The sequence below is a fragment of the Crocuta crocuta genome, unplaced genomic scaffold (assembly GCF_008692635.1).
Source record: "Crocuta crocuta isolate KB4526 unplaced genomic scaffold, BGI_CrCroc_1.0 scaffold223, whole genome shotgun sequence".
Lineage (NCBI taxonomy): Eukaryota > Metazoa > Chordata > Mammalia > Carnivora > Hyaenidae > Crocuta > Crocuta crocuta.
This window is the reverse complement of record NW_027529426.1, coordinates 2,725,318-2,745,032: the sequence shown is the minus strand read 5'-3', so window position 1 is coordinate 2,745,032 and position 19,715 is coordinate 2,725,318. Positions and strand designations below refer to the sequence as shown.

At 40.1% G+C, this 19,715-nt stretch overlaps 1 protein-coding gene across 8 annotated transcripts in view; it reads right to left on the bottom strand.

Moving 5' to 3' along the window:
* The window catches only part of APBB2 (amyloid beta precursor protein binding family B member 2), a 375,901-nt gene that overhangs the window by 193,883 nt on the left and 162,303 nt on the right, over window positions 1–19,715 (bottom strand). For 7 of the 8 annotated variants that reach the window (XM_077758890.1, XM_077758894.1, XM_077758895.1 and 4 more), the window contains one exon: window positions 4,280–4,348. In XM_077758890.1, coding sequence (XP_077615016.1) covers window positions 4,280–4,298 — 19 coding nt within the window. In that variant the 5' untranslated portion in view covers window positions 4,299–4,348. Of the gene's footprint in view, window positions 1–4,279; window positions 4,349–8,086; window positions 8,106–19,715 lie in introns of those variants that run through there. The other variant, XM_077758892.1, reaches the window with a different exon arrangement.

Here is a 19,715-nt window from a genome sequence, read left to right as displayed (position 1 = left end):
CCCCAACTCATGCTCTGTCTCTGTCTCAAAAATTAATAAAACAAAACAAAACAAAGGCTTATATCATATCTTATATGAGCCTAGAACTTCAAGGGGTCACCATGAAGAGGCAAAATGAGTTAGCACGAACTTAACAAATGAGCGAGCAGATCCGTAAGATGGAGAGAAAGGAGGAAGCTCTACGGACATTGTTGAAATCCCTAAAACAAGCCATGCCTGAAACATGACCCCCCTAGACTTCTTGGGTGTTAAAAATCAATTGATTTGTGTGTGTGTGTGTGTGTGTGTGTGTGTGTTTAAACACACACCACAGTTAAGCCACGTTAAACTGAACTCCTTTTAGGAATTCAAAAAAAAAAAAAGCCTTAGCTAATAAACAGAGTATTTTTTATGCGACATAAACAAAATTAGGTAAGCCAGGGTTACTTAAACCCCAAGATTAACAAAGCTTTCCTGAACCCGGAGTCACAAGGATCCCAGGACGGAGATGTAACCCCACAACTTGGGTGACATCCTGATTAAAACCCATGCTGGAGCCTGCTCTGTTCTCTTTTCTGAGACCTCTGGGCATCTGTCAAAAAAAAAAAATTTTTGTCAGTAATGACAGGAAACTCCTCTCGCCATAACCTGCTGCTCTCCTCGTGCTCCCGTGACACGCTTATAAAATTGGAAATTGACAAATGGGCCCCGGGAAGCCCAATGCTGGCCCCGCTCTTCGGTGAAACTTCAGCTTCTTCAACTTTCTGCTACACAAATTTATTTCCACTGAGGAGTTAACAGCAACACTTCTACCCTGAGGAATGTTGCCTTTTGAACTAACCCTCAAAGTAGTAAGGAAATGAAATAACTCAGATTTTTTTTTTCTTTAGGAAGGAGAGGCAAAATAAAGCTGGTTTCCTGAAACTACTCATGAAAGTAAACTCTCAATGTGACAAAAATGATAAGAACTTCTCTATGAACAAAAGAAGCAAAGGTTATGAGGAGGCAGCTTGGGTCACTGAGGCAGAGAGATCACAGGCTCAGAACCTTGGAAGTTTCTAAAGCCAAAGGAACAGGTTCCCACAGCTGATTCACAGGGCAACTTCCCCAGGCTCTTAGGATAAGAGCGGGATTTCAACAGTCAGGTCTTACCCATCTAGAAGTTTCCCACGCCCACTCAGCTTAATTGCCTGAGGAGTCACTTTGTTAAAAATCCCCAGTGGAGCTGAGGAGACTCAAGAGAGATGTACCAGATACTTTTCTTCAAGAAACTCAGTCAGGGGCGCCTGGATGGCTCAGTAGGTTGAACAACCGACTTCAGCTCAGGTCATGATCTCATGGCTCGTGGGTTTGAGACCAGCGTCAGGCTCTGTACTGACAGCTCAGAGCCTGGCACCTGCTTTGGATTCTGCGTCTCCCTCTCTCTCTCCGTCCCTCCCCAACTTGCGCTCTGTCTCTGTCTCTCTCTCTCTCAAAAATAAACATTTAAAAAAATTAAAAAAAACAACAACAAAGAATAGCGATGAAGTTATTAAACAGACTCACAATGGCTAACGTAGGCAGAGAGACTTATGAGAAAAAGGTATTTGCAAAGGAAAGAGGTTAAGGAAAGGTACCCCCGAAAAAAATCACAGCTGAGCTGGGTCTTAAACAGTAGGCAGGAGTGGGTCAGGATGAGAAAGGCCCTCCAGATGAGGGAAAACCTGGCATTCCGAGAGCACCCCTGGCAAATGTGAAGATTAGTTATTTCAGAAACACAAATCGGAATTTATGTATTCAAATAAGAATTACAACCTTCAAAGCAGTCACACTGACACAGTATATGCTTATCCCAAAGGATATTTTCTCTGCTCAATTTCCAAGCCATCTTCATCATTTAGAAAAGTCTCAACATCTTTGGAAGGTTAATGTATTTTTAAAATACAGCTCTAGATTTTTATAACCAACTCTGATGAATATGGTCAAAGATCAAGCTTGGGAATACTGGTTTAGGTGGGAAAAAGTAGGTGAGTGATAAAGTAATGACCCAAGTTTTCTTCAGTAACTGAGAAGCTGGGACTCAAGTCACTTCCAACAGGGAACATGATACAATGGCAGACTCCCTGAAATAGGGGATCTACTTGACTTTGCCACCAGCTGAGACCTCCATGGAAGGGACTCCTGAGTTAAATCTTGAAGGTTCAACAGGGATTATTCCAGGAAGATAATGGCATAGGTTCAGGGGTATGTTTGTTTTTTTTAAGGGTTCCTTGTTGGGGCACCTGGGTGGCCCAGTCAGTTAAGAGTCCAACTTCAACTCAGGTCATGATCTCACAGTTCATGGAGTCGAGCCTGTGTCGGGCTCTGTGCTGACAGTGTGGAGTCTGCTTAGGATTCTCTTTCCCTTTCTCTCTCTCTCAGTGCCACTCCCCCTGTTTGTGCTCTGTCTTTTTCTCTCTCCAAATAAATAAATAAACATTTTTTTAAAAATAAATAAACATAAAAAAAAAAAAAAAAAGGCTCCATGTAGTCATAGCTCCCGGGAGTCAGGAAGTGTGATGGAAGGCAACCTTACCCCAGTTATTGGTCCAGATCGTCCCACATTAGCTGCCATCTGAATTTTCAAGTAAAAAACTGACTGGAATATATACTCCACTGAAAAAAGAATACTGCTTTTCTTGTAAAATGTCACATCCTATACCAATGCATGATAGTAGTAGCTGTCATTAAAAAAAACATGCTGGGAATGTCATTCTCTCTTATATAACTACCGAGGAATAAAAGCAATTTGAGTACCATTAGGAAGAATGAATACATTAGCATAATAAAATATAAGTGACAATTAAAAATTCCTAGAAGTTATTTGATTAGTTTACTTCCATTTAGAAGAAAACACATCATTTTATATACATGCTAGCTTGTGTTCTTACAGTTTCCATACTGAGCCTGTGTTGCAATGTATTAAAAGATTTGAAATATTAGAGAATTCCTAGAAGGGTCATTCTCAACAATTTAAACTGTGTTCTTTAAAATGAAACATGTTATTTGCTTTGATTTTCCAAAATCAATATGCCTTTCAAACATGTATTTACAAGAAAATCTATTTGCTGCTCCTAAATTATCACAGTGTGATTAGATGGTCTCTAAAAATTAGCTCTGATTTCCTAATTTTCCTGTGTGAATTTAGGTTTTCACATTGTTTTTGGCTGTTTTGTATATAAAGGATATTACCTGTCACTCATATACCTCTCCTGAGCTTAGTGTTTATTCTATTATGTTTTATTTTAGTTCTCTGTTGAAACAGAACATGCAGTGTCATGCAAGAGAGAAAACAGCTCGGATGTACTGAAGGAGTTTAATTACAGAACTGAGGGACTGTAATAGCTATTTGTTCTAATTTAAATCTACTTAAAAACTCAGAATTTGCAGAAGGTTTATAACCTAACAAATATGGATTCTATCAGATTCATCTTCCATTTGCAATCCTATCCTATGTTTAATTCAAAATGTTATTGAGAGGCGCCTGGGTGGCTCAGTTGGTTAAACATCTGACTTCGGCTCAGGTCATGATCTGATGGTTTGTGAGTTCAAGCCCTGCGCCCCACATCGGGCTCTGTGCTGACAGCTGGGAGCTTGGAACCTGCTTTGGATTCTGTGTCTCCCTCTTTCTCTGCCCCTTCTCTTCTTGTACTCTGTCTCTCTCTCAACAAATAAACATTTTAAAAAAAGACAAAATGTTATCGTAATTGCTTCTTCCTTATTATATCACTGTGAGGTTAAGAATTAAATCCCACACCACAGTGTGTGTGGCCTAGCATCTGTCATGACACAAAGAAAGGGATATGCAATAAAATTATGGTGGTTTCTTAAAGGCCTGAATTTAATCAGCAACGATCAAGGAGGATACTGAACTGGGGAGCTCTATTCTAGACAAACCCAACAATGGTCAAGATGCTGTTTATGGAGATTCACCACCAACACTTCATTGTTCATACATAACTGTTCACAGGCTATCATGCGCAATGCTAGATGGCAAAATTTGACATAGTTTTAGTTTCCTGTTATAATCAATTCAACATTTTTACGTTTCGCTATTACTAGAGTCAGGCAATTATTATATGAATACAGGTAGATCCAATTGATTCTTCTATCTTATTTTAACGGCTGACTTTTCCACTACATGAGTGAACAATAAAAAGCAAACAGATGTCATTTTAGCAAACCACATTTAACATCAAAACAATCATCCATCATAGATATTTGTTAAAATTTTAATATTCAACTGTTTCTCGGCATTGAAAAATGTGAAGGTGTGTCTGACCTGGAAGTGCTTCTGACATGGATCACTGGATGCCAGCAGTGGTGCAGGAAATAGGTTAGAATCTGAAATCTGAAAAGAGGGACCATTTGAGAAATTAAAACCCAAATAACAAAGCATAAAAGAAAAAAAAGCAAAGCATTGAAAATTCTTCCAAAAGCTGTCAAAAATGTTAAACAATTTTTGGCAGATAATATCAAAATTTGTGTTTATAGTTGGTCACAACACATTTGACTGAAATTTCAATTTCTGCTTAACCACATTTTCCATAAACATTTCTTGAGATTCTTTTTCCACACCAGTCTGGAGTCTGTCTGTCTGTCTATCTATCTATTTATCTTTGTATCTATCTATGTGTCTCAACTTTCCAATGCTTTTTCTCATTAAAAACACAAAATTCAGCATGGAGGAGGATACTTGTGGGGATGAGCACTGGGTGTTGTTGGAAACCAACTTGACAATAAACTATAAAAAAAATAAAATAAAATAAAAAGTAAAAAAAACAAACAAAGAAAAAAAACCCACACAATTCAGAAGGCAGTAAGGAAAAAAACTGGTGCATTTCACCACATAAAAATTTAAACATTCTGTTTGGGAATAGAAAATGTCTACAAACACAATAAAGACAAAAAAACTAACTGAAAAAATTAATACTGTGACATAAAAGGGCTAATTTCATTTATACAGAAAGATCACCTTGAAATTATTAAGAAAAACGTAAACAAGCCTATAGAAAATGAGCAAAGGACAGGACAAATTCCTGGAGAAACACAAATGTCCAATGAACAGATAAATAACTACCCTCAGTCAAAACGGAAGAAAACGCACATTTAAATAACAAGGATTCATTGGTTTTCCTCTGCAGACTGCAAAGATTGACAAGCTTGATAACACATAACCTAAAGCAACAACACTGGAAAAAGGAATTTTCAAAACTTGGCAATGGGAGTAAAAGCTGGCAAAATTTTTTGAAGGGCCATTTAGAAATATCTGAGCAAATTCAAAATGCATGGCCCCCACTGTACAGCCACTGCATTTCTGAGAATTTATTTTACAGATAAACCACATGGACTCTTGTTCTCAAAGCAAAAGATCAGTAACTAACTGTTCTTCAGTGGACAGCTGGTTCATTAAATTAGGATACATCCGTACAGCGGAGTACTGTGCCGCTATTAGGAAAAACAAAGTGGGTCTACATGAGCTGATATGAAAGGGTTTCAAGACTAAGAGATGAATAACATGCAGAGCAGGGCAAAATCGCATTTGAGTAAAATTTTTAAAAGCATATACATATATACAAGCATGTAAGTATATACATACACACATTACACACACACACACACACACACATGCATGCATCTACATAGAAAATTTCTTAAAGGAATAAATAAAGCACTAGACACAGTGAAAATGTACCAGTTTACCCAATTACATACTTAGTAAGGAAAACTGAAAACAGACCTTGTTTTCAATGAGTTGCTATCAGGAATGTCACTTAGAATGACAATCTATTATAAACCCAAATGCGGATACTGTAAGATCCCGTTTACAGAACGCACAAAAACAGGAAAAACGTATGAATGTCAGGACAGTGGTTTACCCTGGAGGGCGGGAAAGAGGGCGAAGCAGGAGGGGAGCCTCTGGGACGTTACGATACAAATGCGCTGTTCCTCGATCTGGATGTGGAAGCTCATGAAGCTGTACCCTTACGTGCACGTTTCTGTATGCTCATTATAGTCCCGGGAGAGGTTTCTTGAAAAAGTCAAATGCTGGCAGTCTTTCTAAAGCATTATTCAAAATGTACAACTTTATATTGTGAAGACTGAAGTCTATGTTAACCTTTCCAAACTAGTAACCTTTAATGGGCATTACCCCCAACTTTATGATTCAGATAATGACCTGACAACTTGGTCTACTGACCCACAATACATTTTTAATTATATTTCCACATATTGTGTGTAAGGCTCATTACTCTGGTATAATTAAAAGGGTGGGTATATTTTAAATTGTCCTGAAACAGCAAAAGATGCTTCCTCTATGTACCTTTGCTTTTGCCCTGTGCCTTTCTCAGCTCCTGAAAAGTATTTTACAATTTTCTTTCTTTTTTTTTTTTTTTTAAAGTTTTTGTCTTCAGTGTACCTTAAGTTATAAGTGGAGATAGAGGTGAAGTGACAGCTATTTCAAGGCAATGAATATCAATAAAAAGAGAAAGCTAAGAAGAGGCATACTTAAAGGAGTAAAAAGGCTTGAACAAACACTAAGAATCTGCGTACTTTTCACTGCATCAGATCTTTAAAAAAAAAAAAAAGAAAATTCCTTCTCCCCAACATGAAACAAACTCCAACGTCTATAAAGGTATGAACTGACATTCAGATAATCACTTCAGATTTTAAATGATCCTGTGCTATTATTATCTGACCAACATTTATTCCATATGTGCATGGGTTATGCTATCCCGCCATCTCATGGAACTTACAGACAGACCAGTCAGGGAGATGGACATGAAACACAAAAGTATTCGTATCGGTGAATAAGGATATATGACCTGGAGGACACAAATTCAGTTCTCTGAGAAAATGGAACAGGGCAACACCTATTAAGACTGGAGAATCAGGGGGCGCCCGGGTGGCTTAGTCGGTTAAGCGTCCGNCTCCCAAAAAAAAAAAAAAAAATTAAAAAAAAAAAAAAAAGACTGGAGAATCAGAATACACTTACCTGAGAAAGTACAATTTAAGTTGCAACTTGAGGACTAAACAGGATTTAGCTAACATCACACACCTACCACGTGCAAGGCACTCCCTGGTCCCAGGAATAAAGCACAAACATGTAGCGCTATGTTGCCCTAGGCATTTATATCCTTGATGAATAAGCCTAAACTGGTAACAGTTTCCAGCAATTTTGTGGCAAGGGCTAAATCTGCATAAGAATAACCTGAGAAATATAAAAGCACTCAAGTATGGTTTTTAAGAAAACTTTTTTGATGTTTATTTATTTTTGAGAGAGAGACAGAGTATGAGGGGGGAGGGGCAGAGAGAGAGACAGGCTCTGAAGCCGGCTCCAGGCTCAGAGCTGCCAGTACACAAGACTGACGTGGGGCTCAAACTCACAGACTGTGAGATCATGACCTGGGCCGAAGTCGGCTGCTTAATCGACTGAGCCACCCAGGCGCCCCTCAGCCCCCTCTTTTTTTTTTTGGAATTATGGTTACTCGAGAATTTCAAATTACCTCTATGGCTCACATTACTTTTCTGTTGGAGAAGCACTGACCTAGGGGATGCAGACAGAGTCTGAGACATTACCCTAATCAAAATATTATTTACCTTTTCCATAAAAGCAAAGGCAGGAAGAAATGCCACCTCAGCTGTAAGGCCAGAGGAGGTGTGCCAGCATTCAGGACAGGTGTCTCTGCTTCCCTGAAATCACATTCTGAGCTCAAAGACACCAGAGACTTGCGTAGGCCACTATGAGCTCCATGTTAAGAATATAGCTGTCTTTTTTTTTTTTTACTTCTTTTAAGTTTACTTATTTATTTTGAGAGAGAGAGAGAGAGAGTGAGCACAAGAGGCGGAGGGGCAGAGAAAGGGAGGGACAGAATCCCAAGCAGGTTCTGTGCTGCCAGCCCAGAGCCCAATGCGGGGCTCAAACTCCTGAACCATGAGATCACAAGTCAGATGCCCAACCAACGGAGCCATCCAGGTGCCCCGAGACAGCTGTGATTTTAAAACAACTAAGTGAAGCCATCTAGTAACAATAGTTTCCCTTTCAGCAGCATTTTCATGTGTCCCATTAATGAAAATCTGCAATGCTTACATGCTTTGTGATAATGCCACAAAGGCCCAATAAATGTCCAAAAGGACCACAGAAGAGCGTCCTCAAGCAGAAATCATGGAAGCACTGTTAAACAAATGAATAAGTAAATAAGTTAAATACCCACCTGTATTTGGTTCAGTATATGCTTTTTCCCCATTGGATATAAATAAATGAATTCAAAATTTTATATATACCTCAACTTTTCCTATCATAGCAATCCAAACCTCAATGTCTTCATTTTTGTCAACATTATGTGCCCGTGACCAAGAATGCCACCTCTCACGCTAATCATGCCCTTACGTGTGCCACTTGTGTTACTGATTATTCTTATTTGTCATACTGTATTTGTAATTTAGGATGAAGATTCTCCCTTATTTTTATTATGTATTTTACCTTTTCTTAATTACACACTGTACACACTGTATCAGGTTTCAAGTAGGAAAGAGAGGATATAATCAAATTGAATAATTTGAGGTGGGTTTAATTTAGGGACTATTCAAAAAAACGTTGGCAGGGTAGGAGGTAGGAGAACCATAAGAGATACTGCAGACTCTAGAAGTAGCGAGAGCCAAGTTACCATCTTGGGGTGAGGGATGAGAAAGCTGTGTGCAGAGAGAGCACTGCCCAACACAGCTACCGTCTGCAGTTGGCGGGGGGGGGGGAGAGGGTTGCCCGCTTTCAGCAACCCTGCATAGAACTGAGATATTCTCCTGCTCTCACCACCTGACATTTTTAACTATAAAGTTGAGAAACTATTCCCAAGTAAGCTAAAGCCATGTGTAATACTTCTTTTTCCAAGAAAAAGATGAAAACGCCCATGTGTTCATCCATTTAGATACAGCTTACTTATTGCATCCTTGATAAAATTTTCTTTGAACTACCTAATTGGTTTTTTTTTAATGTTTATTTATTTATTGGCGGGGAGCAGAGAGAGAGACAGACAGACAGACAGAATCCCAACCCCACCTTCAGAATAAAGTTCTTTGAACCATTGACAATCTAATACCCAATTGATCCTAGAAATTCATTTACTTAAATCCTTCATTGCCTTCAAAGAGTTACTCTCCTGAAAACTCCCACCCAATGCAATCCGATCAAAAACAATCCCTTGCTGTAACAAGTATTTTATAATATCCCTTTACTATCTAGAAGTGAAATTCATAGATAAATAGCCTATCTATACAAATGAATTCCAGAAAAGGAGTAATAATAGGACAGATACGATTCAAGAAGCAAATTCTTGGGCCCGACTACATCAGCAGTCATAATGAACAGCCATCAGATGCCCGCAGCTACGGGTAGATTACCTTGAGTGCAACAACCATAAATACAAACTGACCCAGGCATGTGCCGTGTCATCAGCCCAGAAATCATGATTTGCACTACTGTGAATAACAGCAATTTCAAAACGCTGAACAACTGTAAGAAAATTCCAAAAAACACTAAATACAAGCCAATCTTACAATTAGGAGTTTCCACTTCTGGAATACATAGTGTATATGAAAGCCATAAATAATACTTTAGAACTTCTAGGCTCTTGCAGTTATAAGCATGCTGTCTGCCTACATGAATATTAGGTAAGTGTGTGTAAGCTTTGCTGAGTAAGACATTCTTTGTCATACAGGGCTGTCCTGAGTTCTGTAAGACATTTGTCATCCCTGGTCTCCAACCAGAAATGCAAGTAGTGGGCCTCCTTCCACAGTCCCTAAGGGGCGCTATGCTGTAGACACTTCCAGCCCCCCAGCTTTGAAAGTTATAATGTCAGCCCAGATTTCTCTCTCCACTTCCTAACTCAATTCAACACTGAGGTCCTGTATGATCTCGAACCAATACTTCATGTCTGAAGCACAAATTATTCAACTGGAAATCGTGGTTACCACCCATCTGACAGTTACTATGAAGATCAAATCAGATACAACAGGTTGCCTGCTTTGCTTACTGCCTGGCAGATATTATATTTTCTTATACCTATGACCTGTTTTCTCAGCAAGGTTGTAAGCTTTCTGAAGGAAAGGGAGGTGTCCTGGAGATCTCTGCACACCCATTGTACGGCCCTGATAAACTGTGGTGGCCCACATCTTTCTTCCCTCCCTGCCCTGTCCTGCACTCTGTGATAATGTTCATAAATAATAAACTGCATCCAAGAATGGAGGAAAGAACTACAATTGTAATGGGAACTTTCTTTCTGCCATTACTGAAGTCATCACTGTAGCCTGCCAAGCATAGGAAGGGCTGTCAAAAAACTGTCACTTAACCCTCCTGAAAATCTACAAGGTTGGATTAATTGATAAATACTTTTAAAGTAGATGCTTCACTCTAGGGTGGGACCTATCTCTAAATTCATATTGATTCAATCATCCTTTAAGGTTTCAAATGTTTTTCCCTAAAGAACTTTAATCTCTATTTTCAGATCTATAATTTGGGAGAGCTGCATCAGATGACTCCACAGTCCAACTCTGAAAAATCCTTTAAATTGCCTACTTCATAACAATACACACAGTTTCCATTAAACAACTATGGTATGTAAAATTTTATGATATAATGGAGAGTATTTAATAAGCATATGCAAATTTTTATTTCTAGTATTTTGTATTTCCACAGAGAAGAAAGTAGAGGTGTGGCAAACCATATTTCACTCTATGAAAATAAACTTGATTTTTCAAGGAAAGTTTTGAGGCATGATTACTAGTAGCAATTTCTTGCCATCCACATACCTGACAGCTAAATATCTACTGTTGAGAATCACTGTTCTGGGAAAGCCTAAATTTGCCACTAACATAACTTAAAACAGAAAAAAGTTCCAGCAATAAAGATGTAGGGACTAATCCTATCTCTAATGTCCATTATCTTATACAAAAACACATCAGGACATTGATTTGTGATTCTAGCTCTTTATCTCACTTGATTCGATGTTCTCAGAGACGGATTTTAAAACCAATTCCAAGAACACTATCAAAAAATATGCACAGAGAAGGAAAACTCAGTTTCCTGAAATGTATCCCAAGGGGGAAAATACCCAAAATTGGAAAAGAAATACTTTTAAGACAAAATAAAGGTAGACTTTTCCATTTATGAATTACCTTTATAATTTTTAACAAGAATTTTTTAAATGAAGCAAAAACCTTATGATTCCCCCACAAAAATATTTCATCTCCGTTTTTCATACTTCAAAGGCAAAATACCTGCAATTTAGAAATAACAGCAATATTTAATGCTTCTAAGAAATAGCAATTTAAAATAGGTTGCTGGATGGCTCTGGAGGGTGGACTGCATTAATGGCCTCAATTAACACCTCTCCCTGTATCCTGGCCCTCTGCCCCCTAACTTTGTAGTTGTTTCCCACCCACTGTGGTCTAGCTGTGTGGCTTGCTCTGGTCATTAGCAGGTTAGCAAATAGGATGAGAGAGAAGCCTGAGAAGCCTGAAATGGCCCATCTCCAGCCCCTTGAAAAAAGATTACAATCCATGCTACTGCCAGAACACATCCCGGCTGGGCTCTCGGAAGGATGCTGGAGGCCTCTTGGCGGAGGCCATCTTAGACAGCCTGAGCCAGCTGACCATCAAACACATGGGAGAGTGTCACAAAGGGCTGCATGCTGTACCCGTAACTGACTGCAGGACCCCGAGAGAGCCCAGCAAACACCGTGGGCATCCCTTGGCCATCCTGTAGATTTCAGTGGCTATTGCCGAAGCTACTGAATTTTGCAGTGGTTCATCACGCAACATTATTGTGGCAAGAGATAAATGATACATGAATTATACCTGCAACAACCAAAATGAGATCACAGAAGAGCCACTGGGACTAAACCTGAATCAGTCCAAGGGAGCTATGATGCTGTGTGAGGATCCCACTATGGGGAATCAAGTTCTTCCTTGGACACTAATGCCCTCCCTAGGTTACAAAGGAATGTCTTGATCAATATAGGCTGTATCTTTGGTCTCTCTTGTTGTTCATTCACAACACATGACTGTTTACACTCAGTATGTCAGAGTACGCTGTGATGGCAAATTTTAGGAATGTGGCATAATTCTAGTAGGAACAAAATCAGAAACAAAAAAATCAATAGGAAACTGAGTTACATCTGTATGATGGAATATTATGCATTATTTAAAACTGAGGATATTCTATATTTAGTTATCTAGAAAAATCTCTATTAATAATTATTGAACAAAAAACTAGCTATAAAACAGTGTGATGAGTATACTGGCATTACAGTATTTTTAACTTTTCTGTAGGTCTAAAGATTGCCATAATGAAAAGTTAAAATAAAGGTGGAATGCACAGTGTCCTTCTTTCATAAATTAAAAAAAAAAAAATCTTTTTGTGGGGGGCACCTGGGTGGCTCAGTTGGTTGGACGTCCGACTTCGGCTCAGATCATGATCTCACGGTTCGTGGGTTTGAGCCCCACGTCGGGCTCTGTGCTGACAGCTAGCTCAGAGCCTGGAGCCTGTTTCAGATTCTGTTTCCCTCTCTCTCTGACCCTCCCTTGCTCATGCTGTTTCCCTCTCTCTCTCTCAGAAATAAATTTAAAAAAAAATCTTTTTGTGGTAAAATAAAACAAATTTAGAAAATCATACAAAACGAATAGTTTATTAGTTACTATAAAGAAAACACTCTTATAACTACCACCCAGATCAAAAAAAGGACTTTTCTAAGCCACCCAAGAAGGTCCTCCATGAACTTCTTCCTTTCTCCCAAAGTAAACAAACTATCTTGCTTCCTTCCTTGCTTTTCTTTATGATTTCATTACCCAACTGTATGTCCTTGGTCAATATAGTCAATTCTTATCCATTTTTTAAAATTTCATATGTCTTCTAAGTTACATGTAATCTATGTTCCTCTCCATCCTTTTCTTGACCTTGCAATTTATTCATTAAAAAAATCCAGATCTGAGTAAGTCATGGCATGAAAGGTACAGCATAGGAAATACGGTCAGTGGTACTGTTACAGTTCTGTATGGTGACAGATGGCAGCTACACTTATGGTGAGCATACCATAAAATAGAGACTTGTCAAACCGCTATGCTGTACACCTGAAACTAATCTAACAGTGCATGTCACCTCTACTTCAATTTTAAAAACTGAAAAGAAGGGTGCCTGCGTGGCTCAGTCGGTTAGGCATCTGACTTCAGCTCAGGTCATGATCTCACGGTTCGTGGGTTCGAGCCCCGTGTCAGGCTCTGTGCTAACGGCTGGCTCAGAGCCTGGAGCCTGCTTCAGATTCTGTGTCTCCCTCTCTCTCTCTGTGCCCCCCCCCTCTTCATGCTGTCTCTCTCTCTCTCTCTCTCTCTCTCTCTCTCTCTCTCTCTCTCAGAAATAAAACTTAAAAAAATTTTTAAAAATTAAAAAGAAAAATCGGGTCCATCTGAGCGATGGAGTTTGCACAGTATGGATTCTGCTGACTTCATACTCATGGTACAGGTGCACACGTTACACTGTCCTCTGAATTTCCTGCACATTGGCAGTTGGATTCAGAAGCTTGAAAAAACTGAGATTCAATCCATTGGTGGGATGCTCCTTCATGAGGAAGCACATAATATCTTGTTTTCACTGTTTTCTAATGTTTGCAGCCATTGTCAGTTACTATTTGGACCCATTAAATAAACAGAGATTGCAAAATGGTAATATTCTAATTCTCTCATTTTCAATTATTGAGTGGAAAAATTTTAGGAGATTCCTCCCATCATCTACTACGTGGTTACCCAGTAGTCAGTTCATACGAGAAAGATAGGGTAAATATTTGATTCTTTCCTGACTACTTTCAAGGTAACGAAGAGGCGTTCCATTAACCTCAGGTGGTAAACATAATTTTTTTTTCATATCATGATATGTCATTGATTTAAACATATTTGCAACGTTTAGTTTTGAACCTCAAATCATCCCAGTTTTTACCACTAGGATCGTCTTCAGGTTGACTTCTGAGTCCTCCTGACTCAGCCCCAATCTGTGACTGCTCCCTTGCTCGCCACTGCCAAGGGATAGTCCAGGCTCCTCTAGTCTCTCTCCCTGTTTACTTTCGGTGTTAAAAGCTCACTCTTCCAGATATTTCTTAGGAAAAGCTCACAGGAGGGGCGCCTGGGTGGCTTAGTCGGTTGGGCGTCTGACTTTTGTTTAGGTCATGATCTCGCCGTGTGTGGGTTCCAGCCCCGTGTCGGGGTCTGTGCTGACTGCCAGCTCAGAGCCTGGAGCCTGTTTTGGAGTCTGTGACTCCCTCTCTCTCTGACCCTCCCCTGCTCACGCTGTCTCTCTCTCTCTCCTAGAAATAAATAAAACATTTAAAAAAAATTTAAAAAAAAAAAAGGAAAAGCTCACAGGAACAATATTTTCTCCTCTGACCTCTTGCATGTTAATAATAGTCAGTGTTCTTTACACCTGAAGGCCAATTTTCCTAGACATAAAAAATACAGGCTCACATGTTTTCTTTGAGTACGTTAAATATGTTATTCCATTCTTCTTCTGGCATAAAGAGCTTCTGTCAGAAAGTCTGTGAACAATCTAATTAATTCTGCTTTTGTTTTTCTTTTTGTCTACATACCCAAAGGACCATTTTTCTTGTTTTGTTTTGTTTTTCTAAGGCAGTAAGTTTACTAGATTATCTTGACATTGGTTGTTCTAGGTTGATATCCTAAAGTACATGGTTTACTTTTTTTTTTTTTAATTGACTTATTTTGAGAGAAAGAGAGAGCAAGGGAAGCACAGAGAAGCAGAGAGAGAATCCCGAGCAGGCTCCACACTGTCAGTACAGAGCCCAACATGCGGCTCGAACTCATGAACCGTGAGATTATGACCTGAGATGAAACCAAGAGTTGGATGCTTAACCAACTGAACCACCCAGGTGCCCTGTCTCTGAGATATTTCTAATTCAGATGTATGCTCTTCTTTCATGCCTTATATAATTTTGAAAAGAATCTTTTACTCTCTTTTGAAATAGTATACTTTAACTTTTTTAAAGGATATCTTTTTGGCATGTTTCCATTGTCTGTAAGAATATTATTCTGTTCCTTTTTTTTTAAATAGTATTGTTTGTATGGGATGTAATCTCGCTAGTGTTATTTCTGTGAAATTTTATGAAAGTAAAGAATATTAACAAGATTAAATTCCATATACTTACTATGAAAAGAAAAAAGAATAAGGAACAGAGTGATATCCTTACAATGAAGACATGCCAAAAAGACATGCTTTAAAAAATTCAAGTATACTATTTCAAAAGAGGTTAAAAGTTTATTTTCAAATTATATAAGACATAAGAGAACCATATACATCTGAATTAGAAATATATATATTATATATATATAGGGGCACCTGGGTGGCTCAGTCAGTTAAGCGTCCGACTTCGGCTCAGGTCATAATCTCACAGTTTGTGGGTTCGAGCCCCGCTTTGGGCTCTGTGCTGACTGCCAGTTCAGAGCCTGGAGCCTGTTTCAGATTCTGTGTCTCCCTCCCTCCCTGACTCTCCCCTGCTCATGCTGCCTCTCTCTCTCTCTCTCTCTCTCTCTCTAATAAAAAACATTTAAAAAAAATTTTTTTAAAGGAAATATATATATATATAACTTATATAGTCTCTCTCTATTGCCTTTCCCTCCCCTATCTGCAAAGCTCTGTGGGGGAGGCAGGGACTACCTCTACTTCGCTCATCAGTATATTCCTAATGTCTGGCAGATGGCAGACATTCAATAAATAGTCCGTGAAGGAGTGTATAGAAAAGTTCACTAAAATGTTAACAGCAGTCATCTCTGGGTGGCAAGATTTAGAAAAATGTCTTCCAAAGCTTTGTGTGTTGCTGCTTTGGGTAAATTCTTTTATAATGAGTGAAGCATTTTAATACTCAGAGCAAAGAGTTATTTATTTTCAATGTGAAAGAAGGAAAGTTTGTACATGAAATTATCTATGTACATACTATACACTGAAAGAAAGAGAGAGAAAGAGAAAGAAAAGCGGAAGAAGAAAAGGAAAAGAGAAGAGGAGAGGAGAGGAAAGGAGATGGGAGGGAAGGGGAGGGGAAGGGAGGGAAGTAAAGAAGGAAGGAGAGAAGGAAGGAGGGAAGGAAGAAAGGAGGGGAGGGAGGGAAGGAAGGAAGGAAGGAAGGAAGGAAGGAAGGAAGGAAGGAAGGAGTAACCCCATCTTCCCATCCCTCCCACCCCCTCACTGCATATGACTTCTATTCATAAAGGAAGCCTCTGGTGTCAGAGGTGATAAGGCTGAGTTTTACCAAGAAGACTAGGTTTAGAGTTTGTGAAAAGGAAGACAGCAACCACCCATCTGCCTTCCATGCTATATTTGACAGATTTTACTCTGCAGCTCAGAAAACATGTTAATAGGACTTCTTGTGGTGAGAGGAAAGGATTAAAAAAGCAAAGAACCTTGTTGCGATAGTTTGGCACTATATAGAAAATGGCTAACAGTGTCTGCAATTCGTGGAACAAAGATAACATCTTTTCATACAATCTGCACTCCAAGACATCCCAAATACACAACCAAGAAATGCCGATGGCAGTGACGCAAAAGCACCAAACAGAACAATCCCAAACAAGAATGAGATGAAGCCTTAATTTGCCTAACTGGGCCTTCATAAATCTATTAGAGAAAACATAAGAGATGAACTGCCTCATAAAANAATTAAAGGAAACGAAAGAGTAAGGATCTTGTTAAATTGGCTAAGGAAAATGATTTCACTTGAAGTAGAATGCATGAGTTTTTGGAGGAAGGATTTCAAGTTTCCCCTCGGAGCTAATGCAGGTCATCTGGCAAAGCCTAGCTGAGAAGGGGAAGGTCCTCCCAGGACAAAAGCCACCTACACAGCAGGGAACACGCTGGCAGGCCCTATTAACAGAGGCAAAGAGAAAGGCTGAGGGGTAACATGCCCTTGTTGAAAGAGCACTGGATAGGGAATCAGGACATAGGAGATTTGACTTCTTGATTTGTGAGTCTAAGGAACCTACTTCACTTTGTCACCTTTTAATTTTTCTTAGAGACACTCATTAGTCATTCCTCTATCCTGTCTTGGCAGTAAGAATAAATGAGATAGTGAGAAAAATCTGTATAACAAAGACTGCAAGTGCAAAACTGTTAGTTTATAATGGAATTTTGTTTTATTGCTAGATATAAAGTCCGTTTTGCAGTACTGTTGTAAATTAACAATTCGAGGGAAGGGAAATGAGGGTCCAGGTACTCTGAACCCAATTGAAGATGACTATGTCCATGTCTGTTCTCTAAGCTATAAAAACACTTTCTTGAGGAAAAGGAGAAGCAGATAAAAGCATACCTTGGGACGCCTGGGTGGCTCAGGCAGATAAGCTCCCAACTCTTGATCTCGGCTCAGGTCATGATCTCAGAGTTCGTGGGTTTGAGCCCTGCATGGGGCTCTGCACTGGCAATGCGGAGTCTGCCTGGGATTCTCTCTCTCCGACACTCTCTGCCCCTCCCCTGCTTGTGCTCTCTCTCTCTCTCTCTCAAAATAAATATATTTTTTTAAGTATCCCTCAAAAGCAACACAAAATTTCATGCCAGATTCTTTTTTTTAAATGTTTACTTATTTATTTTGAAAGAGAAAGCACATGCATGTAAACAGGAGAGGGGCAGAAAGAGGAGAGAGAGAATCCCAAGTAGGTTCTGCACTGTCTGCACAGAGCCCAAAAGAGGCCTCAAACCCACGAACCGTGAGATCCAGAGCTGAGCCGAAATCAAGAGTCGGACACTCAGCTGAGCCCCCAGGTGCCCTCCATGCCAGAGTCTGCACTGATCAGTGCCAGGAGCCAGGAGTCCTTTATGGTCTTGGCTAGGATTCACCCAAGAAAGGGCACTGCCCCCAAATGTCACCACATATGCCATAATGCCTACTGAGTTTTTAACCAAAGCCCAGTGGATAATATTAAGCCCTGGGTAACACTAACTATTGTTGAGGGTTTCCTGTGGACTAAATAAACATAAACAGTGTGCTCAATCTCTCTCAGGCCTGATAAGCCTTAAGAGACAGACACCATTTTTCTCATTTTACACAGACATGGGCCTAAGGTAAAGGCTGAGAAACTGATGAAACATCAGATGGCTAAGCAGCAGCAGGGCCCAAGCTCTCTCTGCAAGTGGTCTGCTGATTCTAGAATCCTTAGGGCTGTATTCTACTCCACTGCCTCTGCCAGAACGTAGAAAGAGGGAAAGGACTGGTAAAGCGGAGACTCCAAAGATCGCATGTGCTGAGATTATCAATCCCTCATCTACTGGTCCCAGAAGGCGTGAGTTATAAGCAAGCAATTAGGAAAAGGCTTCTCTTCAGCCATATCACAAAGCACCACTGAACTTTCCTTCTGACCTGCCTCCTAAGTGCCTCTGGACCTCTCCTATTCTCCCTGTGTTCTCAGAATCTTTTCTCTCCTTTGGACTTTGCCTGATGCCTCTCATATCACTTCCCCAATTCCTCTTCATGAAAACCAAATCCACTCCATGTTTCAAAAATTACAGTTAAATCTCCATTCAAGAGGGGCAGACACAGAATCCAAAACAGGCTCTAGGCTCTGAGCTGTCAGCACAGAGCCTGATGCGGGGCGTGAACCCATGAACTGTGAGATCATGACCTGAGCCGAAGTTGGTTGCTCAACCGACTGAGCCACCCAGGCGACCCCATTGTCTTAAGACTTCATACATATTAACCATTTCAATTCTTATAACCATAGCGAGATACCAAGTGCCTGAGGTCACACATTTAGCAGGTGGTAAAGCCACTTTGTTTACAACTTCTTTGAACTTCAGTTCTTTCATCTTGAAAATAAAAATATTTACTTCACATTGTTACTAGGCAGAAATGGAATAAACATACATAAAGCAGGTTAAGACAATGACTTAGATTCCCTCCCTCTTCCTCTAGTATTTCTGGGATCATCCTAAGGTACACTCCAGAAACTTTCAATCAGATGAGAACACAGGGAGACAGGAGAAGTGCTCAGTGTCTCATGTGTGAGTCACACATCACTCTGAAGGAAGTACTACCATCCCCATGTTACAGGTGAGGGATTCGAGAACTCAAGTGTGTGGACGCTCTGCTAGTGACTTGAAGCAAAATTCCAACCCACATATGCATATTGTCTCTCCATCATTTTATAAGGGGCTGGAAGGGCCAGCCCAGCCTTCTGGCTCCCCATCTTCCTCACAGAGCCACACCCGGGGGAGATGGTTGCATAAACTCCACATGCGGCCAGTGCTGATGTGACCACTTTACCTTGTCCGGAGAATTCAAGATGGGAAACCATATTCAAGGATAAAAATAGGTGCAGTCACATTTATTGACCCTGCACAATTCCCACCTCCTCTGAGAAGAAGGAAAAGGGAGGGAGGGCAAAGAAATGAGGAAAGGAAGGAGGGAGAGAAAGAAGAAAATGTCCCAGGCTGCGCATAATGAAACAAAACTCCAAAGCGGCATCTCTGTGTTCTCTCATCCACTTGGGGATTTTTTTTCCCACAAGAGTGTCAGCTACTGATCTTGCTACATCCTGCTGTTCCTTCTCGGCCCTTGGGCCCGGGGGCCTACAGTTAGAGAGGCCTCAGAGAGGAACCGGGAACTCTTTCCAGAAAGGCAGCGGGAGGGAAGAAACCGGCTAGGCCCTGCCCCTTGGCCGGGCCGCCAGCAGGACAGGAACAG